This window comes from Homalodisca vitripennis, chromosome 5 (genome assembly GCF_021130785.1).
Source record: "Homalodisca vitripennis isolate AUS2020 chromosome 5, UT_GWSS_2.1, whole genome shotgun sequence".
Classification (NCBI taxonomy): domain Eukaryota; kingdom Metazoa; phylum Arthropoda; class Insecta; order Hemiptera; family Cicadellidae; genus Homalodisca; species Homalodisca vitripennis.
This window is the reverse complement of record NC_060211.1, coordinates 5,666,898-5,693,526: the sequence shown is the minus strand read 5'-3', so window position 1 is coordinate 5,693,526 and position 26,629 is coordinate 5,666,898. Positions and strand designations below refer to the sequence as shown.

The window sequence follows — 26,629 nt, the reverse complement described above, 5'->3', positions numbered from 1 at the left end:
TTTTAATGAAAACCATAAACACAGTCATAATATTAGGTATAAAACTAATTTTCAATATCCCAAACATAATCTGAAAGTGGTGGAAAAAGACACCATCCTACATGGGGAGTAAATTTTTCAATAAATTAATTTTAAGGTTTAAGGAATTGCTATACTCAGGCTCATTCCAAGATAACATTAAGGAATTGTTACTTGAAAAAACATTATAATGTAATTGAATGTTTAAATAAATTTTTTAAATTTTAAGCACTGTATTACTATTTGTTAACGTTGATTTTTGTGTTTTTAAGTAGGTTTACAAGTTGGCATATTGCTTTCCCATGATAAGTTAATTAATACTCTGTTTTGTTGTGTGTGTTTTATTGTATTGTTTGTTTGGTTGCTTGGATTTAGTCAAACAAGAGTAGTGTAGGTTATATCACTGACAAAGTCATCTGTTTTATAGCTGTGCTATATTATCATGAAACGTTTGTGAAAATAAACATTTATTATTATCGAAAATCTGCAGTATAGCAAACACCTAACTGGGCCTAAGCGTTGATATATTTAGAGCATTATGACAAAGATGATTTACAGTGGACCCCAGCTGACTATAGATTTTAAGGTAATGAGAAAGTCGATAAATTAGTAACAGAGACAGCTGCAATGGAGATAATATTTCAGATTAAAAAAATCGCAATGGAAAATATTGCACCATTTTGTAAACAAAACTGTACTAGAAAAATTAACAGTACTTTTGAGGAATGACACCCACGAGCGCGGTATTAAGGTAAAGAGACCAGATATAGTTAACATATGCACATTAAGAATTAGTTCATGTAATGAAGGGCAATATGAAAGGACTGCATCTATCAATAATCTGGTCGATATTAAAATAAAACTTTATTTTATTACAATTTGTTTAGATTGTACCCAACAAGTATAAAAAAACAATAGTAGATTTAACTATGCTATGTCCACAATACGAATATTTTAGAAATAATTGCTTTTAAGTAACTTTAAAGACAGTTAGTCGAGATATAAGTGTTCTTAAATCACAGGTCTTTGACATTTATTATAAATAGGACCATATAGGCACAATATTTGAAATAATTAGAAATCATATATGTGTCACTGATGGTTTTTTTTCAGATCGTGGCTCTGACGAGTCCTAGTCAAGAAGAAATATTCTATCCTAATTTCCTGCTCCCCATAGCACCCATCCTTACAGTCTTCCGTCTTTGGCTAACACTAAATTGATAAAGCATCTTTGCTATACGCTTGTTGTATGTGCACTTTAACAATTTATATATATTGAAACAAAAATCAGATCTATTCATAATGTTGCATGATGTATTAAGTGTCACACAACTTCTACCACATCCAACAATATTTCTATAGAAACAACTGCTGTGCTAATGTACCTTGGGGCTTCATGACGCTACTAAATCCTCGTTTATAAGTAAACTGAAGAAACCAGTGAAGTGTATAAACAACAACAGGTGGTTTGAAAAAGTTAGGTTATAAACTATCAACCGTTTGAAGTCAGAAGGACATCAATTTAATTTTGTAGCAATTGGTGGTTATTTAATTATTAAAATAGGAATATCCACTCAAGCTGTTTAGTATTTCTTATTTTTACTTTTATATATATGTATTTTTATGCAAGAGTAGAGCTGAATTGTAACAAAGTATTATTATATTTTATTGCCAAATAGATTTGTTTGCCAGTAGAATCATGGAATCAAACATTATACTAAGGTAATAAATTATGTATTGTGTAACAGAGTTAACACGTTCACTGCTGACATGGAAATTCATTATTGTGCAAATGCTGAAATATTTTATTTTATTTTTGGATGTTTATTATTTCTTAATTTATTATGTACATGTTCACGAAATGTTTTATTCAAAAATTAGCACTATAATGTAAAAAATAATAAATGACGCCACTTGGCGTCATCAGCATATGGCATCTGGTTTTGATGGGATATGCTGATGACGCCAAGTGGCTTCGTTCTTGTTTTTACGAAACTAGCTCGAATTATAATATAAGTATTGATAAATGTATTGGGTACTTACCTTGTATCCATAGTTTTTATTCTTTACAAAATATAATATTCACAACAAGTTTATATTTACACTATATACATTGACACTTTTATACTTTTACTTGTGGTGATTTATAAAACAGTCACCCAGACATAGGCCAGGTTTACTGTCGCACGCCTCACATTGATATATTGTGTCTTTATGAATACCTTTACTGTAACACATTACACAACGTTTTCGTAGCCTTCTTCCTTTATATCCCATTGGGAGCTTTGTCGGTTGGTGTTCGGAAATATTTGGCATATTACGGGGCAACGGCTGGTTGTCTGTGGCATTCAAAAGATTCCTTATTATGTCAAGTCTGAATGTCAACAATGTCATTTTATCTCCAATATTGTTTTGACGAAACAGTAAAAAAGCATTCAAAACTGCCATTTGTAAAATGTGCACAAATACCTTTTTGTACCAGCGGATTGTTTTTCTTTCTGCTGGATAATAACTAAGCATCTGATCCTGCCTATCTATGCCGCTCATATACTTGTTGTATTCTATTATTGGAAGAGGCTTTTGTTTTTATAATCCTCGTTTATTCACTGACACGTTCATCTCATTTTCAAATTGGCTGGATATATATAGAACGTTTCTCTTATCCTTCCATTTTCCAACTACAACTCCTTCATGATATTTTGCACATGTTTCACCCTTCTTGAGTTTAGCTTGGACAACTTCTACTGGATTATGTTTCCTATCTACACGCAGAGTCCCTGTTATGTACGTTCTTTGTTGTAACAACTGTTTAGTCAAATTGACACTGTTATAAAAATTATCTGCATAAACTGAATGGCCTGCGTTCAGACGTTCTCTTAGTAGATGCAGTACTACTTTTTCAGTGTGTCCCACACCACCTAACTCATCCAAAGCTCCAGAATATATACAGAACTTCATTGTAAGTCCATTAGGTCCACAAAGAAGATAAAACTTTATACCGTATTTGTGTTTTTTGTTTTTTTATATATTGTCTAAAGACTAGGCGACCACGCCACAGGATCATCGACTCATCAATGGACAGTTCTCTTTTTGGTGCATAAATGTTAAGCATTTTGTTATTGAAATAGTCTATCAGGGGCCTAACTTTCTGTAGTCGATCAGTACTATCTTGATCTACTTTGGCAAAGTGAAGGCAACGTAAAATACTCCATAAACCGATCACGTGACATGTGTTTCCCAAAACAAGTTTGGAACAGTTCATCTCTTTTCCAATAACTCTCTAGTCTTGGCATTTTTACTATTCCTGTATGTAGAAAGAGGCCCAAAAATACCTTTAGCTCTAGGATATTTAGGTCTCGCCAGTAACTCATGCGTGAGTGTTGTGCATGGGAACTAGAAAGAAATACTTCTTCTGCGTATATATTAGTTTCCCTAACAATTGATTGCAGCATAACGTCATCTAAAATTAATGTCAAATAATCCATAGGCTTATTATTACCCGGTATTGGAACCTTAAGACCAGTAGGTTGGTTAAATATAAAAGTTTTCAAAGCAGGATTGTCATTCCATACTAACTGAGGTAAATCAGCTCTTCTCCTACCTTGTGTAGTTTGGACTGCACTGGTAATGGCAATGGGAGCAACCGTAGCTGGAACAGTAGGTGATGGAAGCGTCTGAACTGATCCATCCTGTTCATCTTCCTGGGTGTCATTACCACAGCTATCTAAATCCCAATCACTTTCCCGGGAATATAACTGTCACCACTACTCAGTGCTTCAGATTCCGTGTCAGAATTCAACTCGCGGTCAATTTCACTTATTGTCATATCTTGGGTTTCACGAGAGGTACTCGGCATATTATAACTCATTATAACATATATTTATTTACGCACTGATAATTTAAACTCAAAACGAACACTTAAACTAATAAGTATAACTTATTACACGAGTAATCACTCTGAAAAACAACCACTTACTGACTGATAAGACAGGATAATATGGCTACAAGTTTTGGCTTGCAAAAAGGTGGGAGTGACGCCAACTGGCGTCATCAGCATACAAGGCACGTTCCGTGTGACGCCAACTGGCGTCATCAGCATTGAACGTGTTAAAGAGAATAGTAATTGTCCTTAACAGTTTTTAGCTAGATAATAAAGAAATCACAGTGTGGTTTTTAGCTAGATAATAAAGAAATCACAGTGTGGTTTTTAGCTAGATAATAAAGAAATCACAGTGTGATTGGTAATCATATAGGCTAGTTATTAGTCATTGAAGTGTATAAATTAGTGAATGCAATACTTGGCACTTAATCTGGTAGTGAATCCACTAAGTATTTGTTTGTGTTAAAAATTTGTGTTGTGTAATTACATAACCTGAATTTTCTTGAAATTAAAAGAAATGGAGGGCATTCTCCTTATAAATCGATCGTCAGCCGTGCTTATTTTGGTGAGGGATTATATTTTTTGTTATCTATGAGGTTAAAGGCTGACTTTGTTATCCTCCTGAACAAAAATATATATGGTTTTAGGGGCTATATTCATAAATAGTTAAGTTTCTAATACTTTAATGTTCTGTTTGGATATCTGTTTACTTCAATGTTATCTGCGGCCGGGACTGATAGCATATCTGATATCTGAGTGCTCCAGGTCTGTGGTCAGTGCTTCACAAGTTATCATGTACTGTAATTCAGATCAAGTGACTGCGTAGGCTATCAATCATGGATCAACCATCCACTAGTTCGACGAATCATAGTGAATTGTGTGTGTCGGAGTGTTTTGTCGGGCATGTTAGGAGTTTACATTTTGACCGACACGAGATTATTTTCTTTTTAATAGAACATGGAATTTTAATAATAAGTGTATTTGTTTGTCGTGCGGTCGCGTATTCTTTTTAAACTGGGAGACTTTGATGTATCGTTGTTACAGAAAAATTTGTAAAAGTACAAAAAAAAAAGAGTTTTAAAAGTTGGTTTTAAAATTGGTCCGGGCAGGTTCCTTTTTTGAAAGAACGACATAGAGACATATTTTGGAGCCACGTTATTGCATTGAAGCCACAGAGAGTATGCTATATTTCGTTTTAGTTTGGCATTTCTGGACATTCTGTGATAGACTGGTATTGTTTCTGCCGCAAAGTGTATTTCCATCACATTTCAACACTGTTAAAGAAAATTGGCTGTCGTTGAAATTGATGAGGCCAAATTTGAAAGGAGAAAATACAATCGCGACAGATGAATTCAGGGACAGTGGGTTTTTGGGAGAATCGAAAGGCAGAGCAGAGATTCCTTCCTTGTTCCTGTTGAACATGACAGGGGCACCCTGCTTGACGTTATTAAAGAATGGGTTCTGCCAGGTTAGGCTAATTGTTAGCGTCTGTTGGAAGGCCTACAACTGTCTCGGTGACGAGGGATTCAGGCACTTCTCCGTCAATCATTCCTTTAATTTTGTTGACCCCGTGATAACAGTGCACATACAAACATCTTTGAACAATACTGATGAGAAGTCAGGATGAACATCCCTCATTATGGTGTCCGAGGTCATCATTTTGTCAGGTACCTGGCAGAATTCCTTTTCAAGGCCAAATACCCCCTCCCACATACCAGGCTCCACCGCTTTTTTGTTGCTGCCACTCAGCTCTATCCGCTAACACACTAATGATAAGTGTTTTCTATTAATGTCCATTTATATATTAATATGAGGGTCTTTCATAATTTATTAAGTTTTTAAACTTTACATAAATTTCATTGCATTACATTTCAATTTTTATTTTTGATCAGCCCCTCTAGAATTTGATATTTTACTGATAGGTACTATCTCGAGTGGTGTTTTTCTTTCATTGACATCAGAGCGGGATGCGGCAGCACCTTTGGCCGGAAGACTCGTCTCAACCCGATAACAACTAGTTAATTTGTGGCTCGAAATTAAGAAAAACATTGTTCATTTGGGTCACAATTCTACAAGTTTCAGTATTATTTTTCATTTAAGTTTCCAAAGATGGTGCTGCATCCGATGATGTTATCACGAGGTTGAATCATTGTTACAAAAGGTCACATGACGCCCGATGCGGATGTACAACAGGGAAATAAAAAAAAAGTAAAGAATGTCTTATTTTACCAGGCGAAGTTAGGGCTAAGAAGCCCTCTCTTACGCTTAACCTGGGGACCAACGGCTTATAGGTGACTTCCGAACCACCACCAATGACCGGGCAGGCAGGCTTGCAAGGACAGGATCGCTCAGCGGTCACCTATCCAAGCAGCAGCCACGCTCAACGTTGCTTGATCAGGTTATCTTGCGATAACCGCCGTACCCACTACACTGTGTACACTGTGACATTTGGCTCTATGAACAGTTGTTCCATTTTTTAAGTTCTACAACTTCGTTATTTCTCATTTCCACCCTGTCAAACCTTATATTGTTTTGTTTTGTACGATGATTCCAATAAGTTAATAACGTGAAACTCGTATTTTGCCACTCGGGCCGTTACTTTCACAATTACCTTTTTAATTTAGATTTTCTTACTTAAAATTGACCACAACAGACACAAGTTTTTTTTTTTTTTTTTTTTTTTTTTTTCCTTGGGGCGGCCTACTGCCATGCACTTAAGCCTCAAGGGCCTTTTGCGCACCCCCGAAAACACCATGAGGACTACCAGTCTACAACTTCAGCAGTTCAACAAACCGCCGAAAACAACCTATCAAGTCCTCCTGGGAAAACTCGCCACCCCTGTTCAAGCTACCAAAGATGGCATACCGCTCTCTTGCTATTGCTGGGCAATCAAAGAGCAGGTGCTCAGCAGTCTCCTCCTGCTCATTACACCTTCCACAGAGCGGATCCTCCTGAAGGATACCAACTCTGTGTAGATGCTTCTTCAGGTGACCATGCCCCGTAATGAGACCAATGACCTTGGAAGACATTGATCTGTTTAATGAGAGAAGGTCCGAGGCCACCTTGGAGGAAGGTGACTGTAATACCATTCTACTCACTCTCAAACCCGGATGCAACCTCCACCTTCTCCCATGCTCCGCGCGAATCCATTTCGAGACAACCCCTAGAGGATTCACACCTTGGAACACCGCAGAATGGTTGAGGGCCCGTCATAATTGTTGCTGAGCCCTGGTTGGCCAGGGCATCAGCTCTTTCGTTCCCAGAAATCCCTTATGACCAGGAACCCAACAAACGGTTACATTGTTGATTCTGGCAAGGGAGGAAACGGTCTGATAGCAATCAGTTTTAAAATAGTTATATCACCATCAGGCAATTAGATAGACTGAAAGTCCTCCTGGTCAATCAGTCTGTAGCCTATATGGTTAGCTGATACTGTAACATTTATTTAGGCTGCACGTGTGACATTTGTTTTTAAATGTCAAAATATGATTTGAGGGGTAGGCCTAATTGTAAACTTAACGGCTGGAGTAGCAAAATACAAGTTTCACGTTATCAACCTAGTACTATAGTCCTCCTGAAAAAATAATATAAAATTAGAGGGGTGCAATTGTCAAATAACTAAGTTATAAAACATTAAAAGTAGAACTACTTTCCTTGCGTGGAATAATATTTACAAAACTGTGGAAAAACATGGTGACCAATGAAAAAGGAACAAATTAATTTCCTAATATTTTAACTGCTCACATAATCCACAATGAAACACGTAAATAACTTTCAAAACTAATTTATTTATTTATTTAACGGGATTGCCATTTTTACAGTGTTTACAAAGTGTGATGCACAACAATACTATGTGGTATTACAATACTGTTTACATGCCTAAAACAATATCAGATAATAAATAATAAATGCTCCAATATCCATACATACATACATAAATAACCAAATAATAATAATAATAGATAATAATATAATATAGAAAATATAGATATATAAATGGATATACCCGTAATATATAGAATATAATAAATACAATATTTATTATATACAATAATTACAACATTGTGGGATTAAAGATTCCAAAGTGATATATTGTCCTCCTCGTTGTCCATAAACAATAATGGGTGTAGATTGGAAATAAACATTTAAATCAACTCTTCGATCCCTGACAAATTCCCGTCTTCAATGTCATCTTCAGAAAAGTCACTGTTGTCCTCTTCACTGGACTCTGCACCAAGATCGATAACAAAAGATTCAATGGTATCTTCTAGTTGACTTTGAACTCCTATGAACTTCTCTTCCATTTTCTTCACATTTTCACATATTTTTTTCCAGTCCATTTCAGTTATGGTTTCAAACTTCTGGTTCACAAGGCGCTCAACATCATGTATGTTGAAAGTCACATTGTGAGCTGCAACCCAGTTTTTTACATCAGCCCAGATTAGCTCTATGGCATTGAGTTCGGGATGATATGGAGGGAGCCTAAGGATGTCGTGTCCATGTTCTCTCATAATCTCGTCAATTTGATAGCGAATGTGCGCCAGTTTGTGTTGCCTAATCAACTCATAGAGCTCCACCTTCGGCGATGACGATGAGAATGCAATATTCTTCTGTATCAGCCAATCTTGCATTTCTGATTTTGTGTTCTTCGAAGTTGGGCACTTATCTACTTGGACATTGTGATAAGATGGATTGTCAATAACCACAACAGTCCGAGGAGGTAAATTTGGAATTAATTTTTCCGTCAGCCATTTAAAATACATCTTGCCGTTCACATTGTCGTGATAATCTCCTGTTTTTATGTTGGCTCTCCACATTGTCAAACAGTTTTTCACGAAGCCCATTTCTCCTCCTGCGTGTAGAAAAATAAGTCGCTCGCCTTTGGACAATGGGGCCGCCACTCCTGCATTTGAGTCATCGGACCAACCTTTTCCGGAAACGTGAGCTGAATCGATGTAAGATTCGTCCGTAAAAACTATGGGGCGTTTCTCCTTCCGGTATTCTTGAATTTTTCTCAAATATACAAATCGTTTGTAAGCAACATCCTGGGTTTCCATGAGAATATGTTTGTTTGATTTGGTCTTTTTCCATCTGTAGCCCATTTTCCTAACAATTCTTCTCAAACTCGAGATAGACCCGGTAAAATGTATTTCACATTCGAGTTTTGAACAAATTTTCTTCAGTGTTGGTAGACATTTCTCGATCAAATAAAAATTGTTGATTGTCCGTCTTATAACACCAAGATCAAAATCATCGAGTCCAGTCACCTTTTTTGGCACCTTTCTCACTTTGTTTGGAGTTTCAAAGGAAGTCGTTGTTTCAGCTAATTTTCTTTTTTCGGCGCTTATACGGGTTAGAGTTTGTCGCGAAACACTGACAGCTGTTGCCACTCTTTCTCTCACTTTCTTAGGGTCAATAACAAATGTTCCCTCTTTACCCTCTCTACTCATAAAATCCATCACATTAGAAATAACTTCATGTGTCTGACTTTTCAGAACTTTGCCATCCAGCTTCGACTTAAATACAGTCAGTGTTGCCATGCCAGCAGCTCCAAAACTTCCACAAGTATCACAACATTCACAACACAAACACAGGGTGTTGACCGCAAACAGGAGCAAGAAAGCCATAATGAGCGTTGTGAGCCTAGCTGGAGTGGTCGCTTTCCAGTGAGACTGTACCGTGACTTCTAGTGCGGGGAAGGACAGTAGTGTGCGTGCTCAAATGAGGCGCTGAGCACGGTGACACGGCCTGTACTGCACGGAACATTGGTTGACGCTCTACTGAGCTGTTTTGACCACTGAACACTCAGATAAGCTATCGGGAGCAGAAACAATATGATTTTCAGCTAACAGTGAAAATCATAAATAACAATAAGCACAGTACACAATAAGACAAATTAAAATTTACATTTACATTATTAAAAAACATAGATGTGATCTATGATTATACCCCCAAAAACCACATGTATTTTTGTTCAGGAGGACAAGCAGAATATGTTAATAATGTTGAAATTTTGATTGGCTTGTCTGGCTGTTTTTGGCTACTGATACTGATTTGAGAAATAATTAAGTTATCTTTTCATAATTTTAACCTTTATTATACTCTCCTATTTTTTACCCCCACCAAAACTAATATGTCTGATGATCGATTTCTATTGTAGAGGGTGATGGCACTCTCCTAAAGGGAGGAACTCGCAGGTAAAGTTTACGTTGCATATTTATTATTAGACATAGGGATGTACCTGTAAAATAAAAAAAAAACGGATCTTGGAAAATAGGCTAGACGCTAGATCCTGGGAGTAACTGGACATTCCTCTATGGATTTCAAGAAAACCCATTGCTGTTGTAAAAGCAGCTCAGAAAAACATTACATCGGTTGCACTACACAGTGTAGAGTAAATTCAGATGATTTTTCATTTTTAATACAACTGCGGTTTATATATTATTTACAAACGTGTTTGGGAAAACTAAAGAAAGACGAAACATTCAGTAGACTAGAAATGATGCTCACACAGTCTACTAGAAAGATTTAGAACTATTAGGAGGTAAAATTAAAAGCAGATCACATTTCTGCCCTGGACTTATCACTGGCCATTAGGACCAACTACTGCGTGATGAGATATTCTGTCACTAATCTCCAATGGGTTTACCTTCAATATAACTTTTAAAGCTTATTCAGACATTAATTATTATCTGAACATTATCTAATTCTAACTACAGTATGGGTCACACACGCACATATACAACTATACGGAAGTTAGCCAGCAGCCAGATATAGGCTGAGTCACCAACCTGGTGTAACAAGAGTGTTACTTTCTTTCTTGTTACTGTGTTTTTCTTTCTCTGTGGCTAAGTTTATTTACTGTCTAATTGTCCCTTAGAGTCCTGTATGTTAATAATCCATTTGTTTAGGTGTAGACTGTTATTATATATGGAATATATAAAGCCTAAAATTAGTTTTAATATTATATGCGTGATGCAACTAGTACTGATTTATAGATGTTTGGCATTACAGTTTGATTTGATTAGGGTAAGGTTCTAAATGGTGGTTTTGAATGCATGTTTAATCAAAACAGAGAATAGAATAAACTTAACGGTTTAGACTATTCTCAAGAATTGATTATTTTGTTTGATTGATTGTTTACTTATGGATAAAGATATTTGTTACAGATTGGACACTGAATAAGATCCTACAGACATAAACATGGAACAAAATTTAACTCCAGAACAGAAGGCTAGAATTGAGCTGAATCGAAAACTTGCTCTTGAAAAAAGAGCAGCAAGACTTGCTGCACACACGTCTCAGTCGCCTGTACAGAGTTCAGCAGCTGGTGGAAGTTTAGCAGGTTCTTCAAGTAGCCTTCAGACAACACCAAGGATCAGTGCCACACTGCCTGGCACTTCAACTAACAAGCCTTTTAATAGAAATGTCTCCAATGTATCTGATTCTTTATCTGTTATCAATAAGTGTAATTCTCCTTTGACGAAACATTCTCTACATGCTTCCTCAACACACCAAAAAATTTCAAATTCTCCTAGTAACGTGAATACTAACTATCCACCTCTGGATGTAAATTATTCTAAGTCAAACAATTCTGTTAAAAACTCAAGCAGTGCTCAAAGCTCACTGAAAATTGATGTTAACTCAATCTATGTACAATCAAAACCGATCAATCCAATTTGTGGAGTTTGTAGATTGATATCTAAAGAACGGTTCACAGTTGATATAGCATTTCATCAACCAACAATTGATTTGTTTCGATCAATAAAAGGAAAAGAATATGGTAAGATTGTATATCACTATGTTATTGGATATTAGAAAAAAATGTTTAACCGCCTCTAATATGGGATGATTATTAATATTTTTAATTGATGGAGCCTTTTATTTTGTCTCTGCACCCATAGACATTATTGATAAGCTTTAGTTGAACCATAAAGGGATTGATTATTATTGCAAATCTAAACTACAGGCTTAGTCAATTATTGTCATTCCATATCAAATCAACTCATTTTTGTTAACAATTAAACTCCACCTAAGATTTTGATTAAATTTGGTACAAAGCCCGTCAAAAATAACCTTCAAATAAAGAAAAGCCAGTCCGTTTAGAAATTAAGAAACATATATTTTGTTGAAACTTTTAAGTCATTCCTTAGCTAAATTTTAAGCTAATGTTTCAAAAAATAGTAAAAAAAACTGAGTAGTATGGTTTTAAATAATTATTGTACCTCGGGTAGAGAGAGATAGATGTTTAATTTTCTGCAGTTATAATGCTCTTTTCACTAAGATTACACCATTCTCGATTCTGCTTAGTAGAAAAAAATATTTTCATAACATTTTTCTACATCAAAATTTTTGTTACAAATGGAAGCTTACTTTGAACATTTCCATAAAATTAGTAGCTTATGCTGCGTACTGTTTGCATTGGATCATTCCCCAATATGTATTTTGAATAAAAACCTCAAACAGCTCTACTATTCTCATTGGTATTGTTTATGTAATATTTATTAATGACTTATTTATTTATCAGCAAAAATATCAGCAATTTCAGTTTTAGTCTAAATTATTCTTGCCGGGCTGTAGAAGAATATTAGATTATAAAACAAGATCATAAAACTAAGCCCAACTCAATTAAGAGTATTACTGTAAAATCTCCAGCCCCAACATCACCTTATTCTAAGGAGTAGGATTTTATTGGATATCTAAAGTTTAGTTACTCTTAAATTCAAGTTAAAAGCTTGTCATATTTAAAAAAATTCAGATTTATTTATTTTTAGTTTCAAACATAATATTATGTTTAAGATAAACTGCAAGTTTTCAGGAAAGTTTCACGACAGTGCAACATAATGCATAGTACATTTTAAGGGTGCTTTTTTTTCAGATTCAAAAACAAGATTGTGGACGTTTCCTGTGTCAGAATATTCTAATCTCAAAAAGTCAGTGGGTATTTTGAAACCTCATGTTGTTATTGGAGATTTACCAAAATGTGTAGTGGAGGTAAAATAATTTCTTATCAAAATAATTAGGTAGTAAGTATGATTAGTAAGTATTTTAGTGTACCATACTATAATATCTAGTGTGTACACTAAGAACTAGTTGTATTGGAAATAATGATATTCTTTTGTTACCAAGTTATTTTTATTTCTAGTTCAATGGTTAGAGTGATGTTACTTATATTCTTAAAACTATACAGGGTGTAACAAAAATCTATACAAACTGTAGGATATAGTTCCATGGAGCAAGAGGAGTTATAAACTAAATAATAATAATTTCTACCGGGTATCTTTGGAGTTAACAGTACTTTACTGCAAAATGAATAATTATTGTGTAAGCTGTTTATTATTACCCATATGTATACATACAATAACTGACTTGGAATGTAGTTTATCAATTGAGGCACCATTAGAAGTCTAATTAAAATAAGTTCTTATAGCCATCCAATAAGTTTGTGACCTATATGTGAATGCTCCATTAAGACCTTCACTGTTGCTCTGTACTGAATGAGACCAAGGTGTCTGTCACAGTCAATGTGTTCAGGTCTGACTGGATTAAAAATCCCAGAAAACTTTAAACTTGAGTTCATTTTGTCATTAGGCCTACACGATAAACTGAGATAGAGATACAAAATCTCCTTCCAGAAACCCTACTAATAAATAGATATTTAAATGTATTGGGTTGAATTAATTTTTTGCACACTAATTGTTAGTTACAGATGTTCCGGAACAGTTAAGTTCTATCTTTTGTAAATGTTATGTGACAATTTCTAACTGGTGAAGTTTACTGTAGATGTTTCTGTAGACAGAGTAAATGTTATGTGACAATTAATTGTTAGTTACAGATGTTCCGGAACAGATTATGTAACTGTTATGTGACAATTTCTAATTGTTAAGATTACTGTAGATGTTTCTGTAGACAGTGTAAATGTTATGTGACAATTAATTGTGAGTCTTAAAATATGGTTCTTAACAATTTCTTTGTTTAAAGTTTGTTGATGAAGGATTATTTGAAAGAATGGTATAAATTGAAGATTTGCCATTGTTATATGTTACTTTTTATAACATACAACGATTGAAAATGTTCGAGATCCTATTATTCTTTCTTAAAAACTAGTGTTGAATCTTTTACATTCGTGTTGAATAAAATAGTATAAGCTGCAGTTGTTTAAATAAAAATATTTGATTTTATAATCATACAAACACAACATAATATAATTTAAACACAACACACACAAATTAAATGAATACACAAATTAAAAACTTAATTTACTAATATCATAGTTGAAAAAATCAACAATGGAATAAAATGCTCCTACTTTCAACCATTTATTTGAAGTGAGTTTAAAGTGACTAAGCACAGACAAGTTTTTCTCTAAAAGTTTCAATATATTTCAATATAAGTTTTTGTTTATTTAAAGATAATACTGTTTCAAAATAGACATTAAAATCTCTTGAAATACCTAAGTTATAACAAACAGCATGTAGAGCAGCATGATCGGATAAATGAGGGTCAGTGACTCTACAGACAAGTAATAATATTGTCTAAGCAACACCTAACCTTGGGGGTTCATTATACAGATAGTATAAGTTAAATGATGTTAATAGATCTGAAAAGTTGTTATTAAGATTGGGATATTTCAATGTATTTACATTATAATCACCTGATATTACATAACATGATTTTTTGATAAGTTTTATTTAGAAATTTTATAAAATTCTCAAAACAACCTATAAATATATTAAAGTCCGTATCTGCAGTACAATATATCGTTGCAACAACAACATTCAAATTTTGCAGGTAAATTGCTGCAATTTCAAAAACTTTATCTACACAAAACTCTTTTGTACTTATGGTGTGAAATTCAATATTCTTTTTAATAAAGACACAAAAGCCACCCCCTACCAGAGGAGCTGTCTACAGTAACTACTGGTTAAGTTAAAACCTAATGGAATGTACAGTTCATGTTCTTGTGCCTTCAGACAATGTTCATTCAATGTGAGAATATTGAAATCATAGTCATTTAATCAAATGTTTAAAGAGTCCAATTCATTCCTAACCGATTGAATATTCAGATGATATATATTAAAGAAATCCCTTATGAATTGTTGTTCTCTTTGTAGTTCTTTACTGTGATACATATCTGTTTACTAAGCCATTTCTTCCTATAACTGTTCAAATGCATTCCATGTTGTTTTCTTTCTGCTTGACCAGCTTACACGAGTGTTACATTTAAGAAATGTTCACTTAGAGCTTTTAACTTCACATTCGTTTCATTAACTGTTTTATTTACACATGACCAGTCCACTAGATCGTACCTCTGGTAAATCAACTAGTACAAATGTGTGGTTTTGTGGTTTTGCGTGTTGGTTACTATGAACTCTTTCTAAAGTTTTATTTAGTGGATTTAACCCTGCCTCTGGTTTATTTTTGGCATCATTTGTACCACATATTATACGAAGTAATCATCTTTTCACAGGTTTTCTCCATCAATGTTGTGTAAATCAAGGATTTCTTCAGATCTCCCACCTGGTTTAATAAATCCAATAGCTTCATGTGTATCTTGAGATAATCATGTGTATTGATAATTTGATTGTGACGGTGGCCGCTTATTATACTGTAGCCTTGTTCTTTTATATATGGTCTATCAGAGTGTCTTGTTACAGACTTTTATAACTAAGGCCAAAAACTTCCAACAAGACATCAATAAGGTGGACATATCCAGGGTGGATGAAAACTTACTCAACACCATATACCCATTCCAGATGGAAGGAATAAAGTATGCATCTTAGTTATATTAGATAGATGTGTTACATTTGTGTAATTTTGAGAGAAAATCATTCAGTGAAATCCTAATAGTGTGAATTGGAAATTCCGTTGAAGTATGCATTCTACAATTTAACATCTAACAGTCTAGAAATATTGGTACTGGGTTGTTAGGTCAATTGGTAAATTATTGATGTAGACTAGAAAAAGAATTGGACCTAAAATTGAACCCTATGCGACACCATAATCTGTGTTTTCCCAATTAGACGTAATTTTAAGTGGGAAAAACTGTCATTCATGATAGTTCTCTGTTTTTCAAATATGATTCTAAGTTTAATGCTTTTCCTTTAATTCCAATGTGAGATAGTTTAGACAAGAGCAGTTATGATTTACACAGTCAAAGGCCTCGGATAAGTTGCAAAAAATACCTGCTGTAGACCTTGACTCATCCAAAGCCCTTGAAACACTATTGACAAAGGATGTAAGAGCTAATTCAGTGCTTTTATTTTTCCTAAAACCATACTACTTATTATATTTTAATTTGTTGATTTAAAAAAAAATGTTGTTATCCTATAATATATTGCCTTCTAATATTTTTGAAATATTGCTCAATACTGATATGGGTCTATAATAAGATATTTTGCTAGGTGAATCGATGGGGGAGGGGGGAATTGTGTGAGGGAACTATACAAGTAATCACACATATCTCTGTATCAGTGTCATCTTAAGTAGTGTTGATTTTAAAAGATTTTGTGCACACAAATAGTTTCTCTAAAAATGGTTCTTATTCATAATGTATCATTAATGCAACCAGATAAATTTCTGTATTGCAAAAAACTTTAATAATCAAAATTATATTTGTAATGAAAAAACGGTTTTATAGCAATATTTTTATTGGATTTTCTAAAATTTTCAGGTTTGGTGTGTCTAGAGGTGGAAGGTGTTTAATTGCTGATGACATGGGCTTAGGGAAAAGTATCCAAGCCCTTGGAATTGCAGATTATTATCGCTCCGACTGGCCTTTGTTGATCGTTTGCCCTTCCTCTATGAGGTAATTTTGAATCAGGTCTTTAAGTTAGTACCTTTTACTTGATTGGATATTAGGAATGTATTAATTCGTTTTGATGAAGGCGGATATATCTGGTAAAGACTGTGTTTGTAGCAGACAGTTGTAGATATGTCTACGGTTACGGTAACATTCTTTACAGGTGCTTTGCAAATATACAGGGTGTTCACAAACTTCTTTGGCCGATGGTACTCATCATTACAAACAAAAAAGTCCTATAAACATAGTTTGAAAAATGTGTATATTAGCCACTAGCCGCCATTTTGTATTTTGTATAAACAAATTAATATCTCTAGAACTAGTGAAGCTAAATATACAAAATTTTGCACATAAATATTAATGAATAGGAAAAGGTTCATTCCTTCGCGCTGCTTGCTCTTTTAGAAAAAAAATTAACTCGAGTAGTTCCAAATTTGAAGGCCAGATCACGTCAGTGTCCCTGATCACTAATAGGTAACTCTAAGCAATATATGACCGTCTGGCGGTTGCCTGCTCCCTATAACTGCTTTCCGGCAAGAAATTCTAGTCATTTCTTTTTCTAATTGACTATTGGAACATTATATTGTAATATGAGAAAAATCGAGGTTGACCCATATATTGCTTAGAATTACCAATATTAATATATTATGAATTATAATAGTGATATATTATTAGTTATAATATTAATATATTATTAATTATAATATTAATATATTATTAATTATAATATTAATACGTTATTAATTATAATATTAATATATTATTAATTATAATATTAATACGTTATTAATTATAATATTAATATATTATTAAATACTGTTAAAATATATACAGTTAAATATTATACTGTTAAATTTCAAATAAATACAACATATATTTTAGAATTTACAGACGAAATAAATTTTAGTTCATTTATTTACTTGGATTTTGAAAGTATAGAAATTTATAAATTTTCATTTTTAACTTGTTGATAATCGTATAAATGAAAAGTAGTTTAAATGTTACAATATATTCGGAAAGTTTAATAAATAGTGTTTATAAAGTGAAGATTTTAGATAAAAAGCAACTACTGCAATGAATTAGAACTCCATGTAACAGCATGTTTTTTGTTAGTGGATCACTCTTAGATTCCATAATGTGATAGTCCTTTGTAAGGTTTCAGTGGGAAGAAGAAATAAGAGTACGGCTGCCGAACTCAGTGCCTTTGCATCGCATTTTCGTGATGACATCAGGAAAAGATAATGTGGATGGAGCACAAGTTCTTATTCTATCATATGATCTCCTATCAAAAAAGAGAGACGTAATAAAGAAAATGGGTTTTGGAGTTATCATTTTGGTAAATAGCATATTAATCTGACTAATTAACTGTGTTAATCAGGGTGGCCACCTGAGTGGAAAAACCGAGAATAAGATGGGGATTTAAAGAAACGGGGATACCGGGAATAAGCCGTAAATCTTCCTTTAGAACTGGAAAAATCTCAAAAATAGTTTTTCCGTTAAAAAAAAAAAAAGAAATCAAGAAATAAATCGTTGTCTTCTAACTAAAGTTTGTGTATCGCAGACCTCTGACCGCAATGCTGGACTGTAGTCAGCTCCATGGTAGAGCTGTGTTGTTGATTGTTTATTCTATTTATTTTTACAAATTGGATACATGTAGTTTCCAAACATTACAGAAAGGAATGTTATTAGGTATACATGATGTTATGTCGACGTATTGAAAGACACAGATAAAAACTAAAGAGCTTAAAATAGGTGGTAGGGATGAATCATCACCAAATTTCTCGTAGATTGCTAGTGACAAAATTTTGCTAGACCACCGCAGATTCGTGACATTTCTTGCAAATACAGCTGGTAACAAACCCTTCACTCTGCGTTAGGATTAAATAGAGTATCACAGTAGTTAATTTGGTTTCAAAATGGACAGAGAATCGAAAGTTTCGGCTGGGAAAACCAGGAATTTGAAAAGAGATTTTAAGTGGCCACCCTGTAAATGTGTTTTAAAGAGGATAGAAATTTGAAAATCTCATTATGTATCTAACTAAAATTACTTGAAGTGTTATTTTTGAGATTTGTGTTCTGAAAATAAATTAATTGACTTCAAAACATATGTGTTGATATAATGTTCTCTGGACAGGATGAAAGTCACTGTATTAAAAGCATGAAGACTCAAAGAGGAAAGACAGCTTTGGAAATGACTCAGCAGTGTAAAAGAGTAATTTTGCTGAGTGGTACTCCAGTGTTGTCTCGACCAGCCGAACTTTACACCCAGATAAGAGCTGTTGACCCGTCAGCCTTCCCATACTTGTAAGTAAACCAGGCTTTAGCTAAACACACAATTTATTTTAATAACATTTCTTTTTTTTAAATTGAAGAGCCTTATACAGAGCACTAAATGAGCAGTCATAACGTCTCTACTAATGCTTTTTTTTTAGATAGTCACCTTCTATAGTTTTAAACATTTTTTATTATTTATAAAAAATCTTTTAATTTTGTGTAGCAAGGACTATGGAATACGATATTGTGCTGGGGTCCAAAGCAGATTTGGCTGGGACTTTTCTGGGTCAAGCAACATGGAGGAGTTAAAAATACTTTTGGAGACTCGCTTCATGATCCGCAGGTTGAAAACTAATGTGCTTACTCAACTGCCAAGCAAAATCAGGTTTGTACTCAACAAAAGTCTGTAGTTTTCATCAAATTAGTGATTTTTTCACATGTAGTCAAAATGCTGTACTGCTGTTTAATTTGGGATGTTAGAATTTAGAGCCAACATTATATATTGTGTTATAATTTTTGTTATGGAATACTCCAATGATTACATCTAATGGACCAGATACAGACACTGAGTCAAGTATCAACAGGCCCGGATGTGTCTTGGATGGTATAATAATCCTGTCCTTGAAATTCATCCTATACTCTAGTAGTCGAGAGCCAACTTACACTGTATTCGCGAAGATAGAGGAATCTTTCGTAAAAAAATGTATCATCAGCCACGCTAGTTTTGGTGGAGGTCGAAATGAGACTATCAAAAAGATTAAAAATATGAAATGAAAAATATACAATGAATGATGTACAAATCGTGAAAAACTCTGCAACTTGCGATTAAATGAATGAATAAACGTCATCCAACAACTTATATCTACGTTCCGTCAGCGTTTTGTGGCCTGAGTGAAACCTCTAAATTGTGACTGGACCGATCGCTGGGAGTTAACATGATTAGACCTGCACAATTCTCGCTTGTGTGAACCACTCCTACCGGCCGATTAATACGGGCTCATTATTTAATAAACCATATTTTTGGTTGGACCTGTACCGTCACTTGTACCCAAGCCCTAAAATCAATTCCTATTTTTTATATGCATCGGTCCATTTTTGCACAAATCGATGACATCGTTAGTTAGATAAGGAAAAGTTTTAAATTGTTTCACCATTTTGCTGTGTCTGAGAAATGAAACATATCTGTATCCAAGCTGACTTGAAATGTGAGAACTGGTAACAAACGCCAAAGTGCCGAGGCCTAGACCACTGTACGCGTTTTGGCACTAGATACTGAAATCGTCCGCTCCATGTAAAAAACTCCATAAAAACTATTAACAGTAAAATGACTTTTTTTGTACCCTAAAAACCTTGAAAGAGTGAATTTGATGATTAAGATTGAGTGGGAACCCTTTTATTCTTTTATTCCCATTTAACAGAACTATACATTTGTGCCATCATTGTATGAAAAGAAAAATAATATTTTGGTGGTGTTTTCAAACTATTATTTCAACATGGTCCAAGTATAATTCAGCCAGCATACTAGATAAAGTACAGCTGAGACCAAATTTTATACAAAATATTTTTTTCTCAAAATAAATGATTCATTATAGAGCATTACTTTTGGGTAATTCATCAATCCTAATAATTCATAAAAGGTAATCTTATGTTATAAAGTTGTTTTCCAGTATTTTTTTTTGAATTTTCAAGACGTTAATATTGACAGTTATTTTTGTATAACTTGTGAAATTGTTATTTAGATGTGTTTAATTTTCATTGATAACATTGAGTGGTAATGCTATTTAATCCTCTTCTCTGTTTGTCACTTCCAGACAAGTGATAGTGTTGAACAGTAAGTCACTGGGCAAGAGCAGCCAGTCAATGGACGCGTTTGCTCTCAAACTTCAATCATCCAGTTTGAAAGGTAGCGAACGTCACGGCACTCTGCTCTCTTACTTCTCAGAGACTGCCAAAACCAAATCTAATGCGGTCTGGTACGTAAAACTTTGTTTTAAATTTGCATGAAAACTGATATGATCGATGTGTTATTGTTGTTTTAGTTCTTGTCATCACATTGTGAAAAGCCTTCTTCATACAGGGTACGTATTACATACATATATTTATAAGATTTTGGTTTTTGAGGAGTATGGGAATATACAATAAAAGATTTAAAAAACTATTCTAATGTAACATAATACCACTTCCATCAGGTACAAGATGCAGGGAAACAAAATGAAATTAACCTGTTTCTAGGTCATGAAAACAAAAAATTGTCACTCTCAAGGAAACTTTGGTACTTAATTTGATTCTTTTAAATTAGACCATAAATATACATAAGTTATAAAATTACTAGTGTATTTCTACAATCTAAATCTTTATTATTACAAGAATTTCTTGATTTTGTATAGCAACTTTAGGTATTCATATTATTTTATATACTCTTTGGCATTAGTCAAAAGCCCTTAATATAAAAATGTGCCTTTTATGGATTTGAAATACATCCAACTATAGAGCTCTGTCCCTCAGGCTTCCAAAGTTCCAACTTAGATCTTTATTTTTGTTTGGTTTAAAACACACGCGTTGGTAAGAAGAACCTTAAACACTTTTATAGTTTTTTATTTATACAATGTACATTTCGGATTTGAAGAACCCATCTTCAGATTCTTGTAGGTTCTTATATTAAACACTTTTCAAAGCTACATTCCTAACAGACATGTTGCTTGTTATTCTCAATCCACTGCCCAACTTGGTATAGTTGATTTTTTATATATTTATATATTTTTATGCATACATTTGTATATTTTATTTTGCTTAATTGGATTTATTCTTTATTTTTCAGTGAATACATCGTAGATGTGCTACAAGACAATAGAAAATTTCTGTGCTTTGCCCATCATGGAGAAATGTTGGATGCTATTTGTAACACACTGGAACAAAACCAAACTTTGTAAGTGTGACTTTTACACATTTAATTTCTGTGCTTTGCCCATCATGGAGAAATGTTGGATGCTATTTGTAACACACTGGAACAAAACCAAACTTTGTAAGTGTGACTTTTACACATTTAATTTCTGTGCTTTGCTCATCATGGAGAAATGTTGGATGCTATTTGTAACACACTGGAACAAAACCAAACTTTGTAAGTGTGACTTTTACACATTTAATTTCTGTGCTTTGCCCATCACGGAGAAATGTTGGATGCTATTTGTAACACACTGGAACAAAACCAAACTTTGTAAGTGTGACTTTTACACATTTAATTTCTGTGCTTTGCTCATCATGGAGAAATGTTGGATGCTATTTGTAACACACTGGAACAAAACCAAACTTTGTAAGTGTGACTTTTACACATTTAATTTCTGTGCTTTGCCCATCATGGAGAAATGTTGGATGCTATTTGTAACACACTGGAACAAAACCAAACTTTGTAAGTGTGACTTTTACACATTTAATTTCTGTGCTTTGTCCATCATGGAGAAATGTTGGATGCTATTTGTAACACACTGGAACAAAACCAAACTTTGTAAGTGTGACTTTTACACATTTAATTTCTGTGCTTTGCCCATCATGGAGAAATGTTGGATGCTATTTGTAACACACTGGAACAAAACCAAACTTTGTAAGTGTGACTTTTACACATTTAATTTCTGTGCTTTGCCCATCATGGAGAAATGTTGGATGCTATTTGTAACACACTGGAACAAAACCAAACTTTGTAAGTGTGACTTTTACACATTTAATTTCTGTGCTTTGCCCATCATGGAGAAATGTTGGATGCTATTTGTAACACACTGGAACAAAACCAAACTTTGTAAGTGTGACTTTTACACATTTCATTAAATAATTAAAAAACTTCAAAGTATTGTGTCTTGTTATCTTGAACTATGATTAATATCAGGGATTGTGTTCTCATGATCAATTATAAAGGAACAGGAAAAACATTTTAGATCTCTGGCAGAAGTGTGAGGCCTCTAACTTTAAACTTTTGTACTCAGGAATACACATTGAATGCTTTGATTCAGCATTACCTTACTGAGTAAAATACTAATTTATTTATTATGCTACATATGTGTTATATCTATCATCATGATAAAGCTCTTACTTTTGAACGGATCTCAACAAAGATTGGCATAATTGTTGAGCCAACATAATTTTCTTTACAACTATTGTACACATCTTATACTGTCATGGATTTAACCGAAATTAGAATGGCCAAAAATGCTTACTGATGTTTCTTGGAAGATATTCCCCATCAGCATACATTATTACTTCTTGACTGTCCTACATCAGTGACTGTCCTTACCGTACTAGACCACCACCACCACATAACAGCTGAGACAGAAATACATTGGTCCGACTCTTTTGTAGACCACGTAAGCTCAATAAACCACCATCCATAACAAAACTCAAAGCAAAATCAGAACAACTACTTTTCTTCCATAAAAATACAGACAGAGTGACAAGCAAAATTGAGTGGCTAGAACAATACAAATTCAGATTTTATAATACTGGCAGAACATGGCTTAAAAAGGGCATATAATTGATTTTCCTTCAGAAAGCAAACATAATTGATTTGTGTTAGTGTTGTTTTGAAAATGGCTGTGCTGGCAACTGGCATGTCACAGTCCTAAATGTTACTTTGTCATAGGTAAGGTTGAATCTCTACTGTGTCAGCTTCACATTGTGTCAGTACAGATTGCAATGGCATTTGACACATTGAATTTGATAAACTACTTTTGAATTTCTGATATAGATTATTGTGTCTTTACTTGCATTAATGATGATTGTACAATAACCTACTTATGGTTATTGTAACATTTTGAAAAACTGAAATTCAATAAACTGAAGTAGCCTATTTTTAACAATGATGATGGCTTTTTCAGTTATATCCGGATAGATGGAACAGTATCAGCAGAAGACAGGAAGATGTTGTGCGATAAGTTTCAGTATGAAGACAAATGGAAGGTTGCGGTTCTGTCAATAAAAGCTGCCAACACTGGACTTACACTCACAGCAGCACAGATGGTCATCTTCGCAGAACTTTTCTGGAATCCTGGAGTGAGTCTGTTGTTGTTATTTTTGTAAGGAACTTAAAACATAAATTGATTTTATGAAGTAGTAAGATTAATTTTACTGGTAATGTTAATTGTTTTATATTATATTAATTTTATGTTAAATCAAATTATCTGAGAATTAAGTTGTGTTACGAAAGGAACAGATAGGTTCAATAAATACTTTTCATAAAACCTAATTGTCCAAGTACTGTATTTTATATAGTATTTTATATTATCTAAGATAATATCCTAAAAGAATTGTCACTTCAAAAGCAAGCAAGTTACTTGCAGCCAGGGCTATCACAATTTAAAAAGACACATTTCATCCCTGATTCTATTGTACCATTCAACCGTAGAAAGATTTTTTCATGCATGCAAAAAAGCCACAGAAAAATGGTGGTAATCAATGGTACTTCTAAAATTAATTAATCTTTTGTTCTTTATTGTAGTGTTTGGATAGGATAAAGGAGAGAATATACATTTTAAGAATGTGGGCGCTGTCATAAATTCCAAGCTGAAACCGAATCAGGTTAACTGACAAGCCTCTCTTTCAGATAGTTGTGCCTCTCCACTGTGCCCATGTTGTCAAACACACATCACAGTTAAGCATAATGATGTTACACGCTGGCTGCAGTGTTGTTACAATCAGGTTAACTGACAAGCCTCTCTTTCAGATAGTTTGTGCCTCTCCACTGTGCCCATGTTGTCAAACACACATCACAGTTAAGCATGATGATGTTACACGGTGGCTGCAGTGTTGTTACAATCAGGTTAACTGACAAGCCTCTCTTTCAGATAGTTGTGCCTCTCCACTGCGCCCATGTTGTCAAACACACATCACAGTTAAGCATGATGATGTTACACGGTGGCTGCGGTGTTGTTACAATCAGGTTAACTGACAAGCCTCTCTTTCAGATAGTTGTGCCTCTCCCCTGCGCCCATGTTTGTCAAACACACATCACAGTTAAGCATGGTGATGTTACACGCTGGCTGCGGTGTTGTTACAATCAGGTTAACTGACAAGCCTCTCTTTCAGATAGTTGTGCCTCTCCACTGCGCCCATGTTTTCAAACACACATCACAGTTAAGCATGATGATGTTACACGGTGGCTGCAGTGTTGTTACAATCAGGTTAACTGACAAGCCTCCTCTTTCAGATAGTTGTGCCTCTCCACTGCGCCCATGTTGTCAAACACACATCACAGTTAAGCATGGTGATGTTACACGGTGGCTGCGGGTGTTGTTACAATCAGGTTAACTGACAAGCCTCTCTTTCAGATAGTTGTGCCTCTCCACTGTGCCCATGTTGTCAAACACACATCACAGTTAAGCATGATGATGTTACACGGTGGCTGCAGTGTTGTTACAATCAGGTTAACTGACAAGCCTCTCTTTCAGATAGTTGTGCCTCTCCACTGCGCCCATGTTGTCAAACACACATCACAGTTAAGCATGGTGATGTTACACGGTGGCTGCAGTGTTGTTACAATCAGGTTAACTGACAAGCCTCTCTTTCAGATAGTTGTGCCTCTCCACTGCGCCCATGTTGTCAAACACACATCACAGTTTAAGCATGGTGATGTTACACGCTGGCCTGCGGTGTTGTTACAATCAGGTTAAACTGACAAGCCTCTCTTTCAGATAGTTGTGCCTCTCCACTGCGCCCATGTTGTCAAACACACATCACAGTTAAGCATGATGATGTTTACACGCTGGCTGCGGTGTTGTTACAATCAGGTTAACTGACAAGCCTCTCTTTCAGATAGTTGTGCCTCTCCACTGCGCCCATGTTGTCAAACACACATCACAGTTAAGCATGGTGATGTTATACGCTGGCTGCAGTGTTGTTACAATCAGGTTAACTGACAAGCCTCTCTTTCAGATAGTTGTGCCTCTCCACTGCGCCCATGTTGTCAAACACACAGCATCACAGTTAAGCATGGTGATGTTACACGGTGGCTGCAGTGTTGTTACAATCAGGTTAACTGACAAGCCTCTCTTTCAGATAGTTTGTGCCTCTCCACTGCGCCCATGTTGTCAAAACACACATCACAGTTAAGCATGGTGATGTTACACGCTGGCTGCGGTGTTGTTACAATCAGGTTAACTGACAAGCCTCTCTTTCAGATAGTTGTGCCTCTCCACTGCGCCCATGTTGTCAAACACACATCACAGTTAAGCATGATGATGTTACACGGTGGCTGCGGTGTTGTTACAATCAGGTTAAACTGACAAGCCTCTCTTTCAGATAGTTGTGCCTCTCCCCCTGCGCCCATGTTGTCAAACACACATCACAGTTAAGCATGGTGATGTTACACGCTGGCTGCGGTGTTGTTACAATCAGGTTAACTGACAAGCCTCTCTTTCAGATAGTTGTGCCTCTCCACTGCGCCCATTGTTGTCAAACACACATCACAGTTAAGCATGGTGATGTTACACGCTGGCTGCAGTGTTGTTACAATCAGGTTAACTGACAAGCCTCTCTTTCAGATAGTTGTGCCTCTCCACTGCGCCCATGTTGTCAAACACACATCACAGTTAAGCATGGTGATGTTACACGGTGGCTGCAGTGTTGTTACAATCAGGTTTAACTGACAAGCCTCTCTTTCAGATAGTTGTGCC

At 34.8% G+C, this 26,629-nt stretch overlaps 2 protein-coding genes across 2 annotated transcripts in view; one reads left to right on the top strand and one right to left on the bottom strand.

The window, feature by feature from the left end:
- Positions 1–1,497: 1,497 nt before the first annotated feature.
- LOC124361740 (SWI/SNF-related matrix-associated actin-dependent regulator of chromatin subfamily A-like protein 1) overlaps positions 1,498–26,629 on the top strand; it is a 29,228-nt gene continuing 4,096 nt past the window's right edge. Inside the window, exons 1-11 of the mRNA XM_046815697.1 lie at positions 1,498–1,740; positions 11,068–11,681; positions 12,777–12,892; positions 15,556–15,668; positions 16,572–16,706; positions 17,856–18,036; positions 18,835–19,004; positions 19,198–19,359; positions 20,786–20,947; positions 21,793–21,900; positions 23,837–24,011. Coding sequence (XP_046671653.1) covers positions 11,102–11,681; positions 12,777–12,892; positions 15,556–15,668; positions 16,572–16,706; positions 17,856–18,036; positions 18,835–19,004; positions 19,198–19,359; positions 20,786–20,947; positions 21,793–21,900; positions 23,837–24,011 — 1,902 coding nt within the window. The 5' untranslated portion in view covers positions 1,498–1,740; positions 11,068–11,101. The remainder of the gene's footprint in view (positions 1,741–11,067; positions 11,682–12,776; positions 12,893–15,555; positions 15,669–16,571; positions 16,707–17,855; positions 18,037–18,834; positions 19,005–19,197; positions 19,360–20,785; positions 20,948–21,792; positions 21,901–23,836; positions 24,012–26,629) is intronic.
- Positions 8,044–9,000, bottom strand: LOC124363345. Its single transcript, XM_046818593.1, has one exon. It carries the CDS (start codon positions 8,998–9,000, stop codon positions 8,044–8,046), a length of 957 nt encoding a protein of 318 aa, XP_046674549.1.

Bases quoted from the DNA above. Each gene is read 5' to 3' on its own strand.
- LOC124363345 (XM_046818593.1), bottom strand. From the start codon at position 9,000: ATGGGCTACAGATGGAAAAAGACCAAATCAAACAAACATATTCTCATG.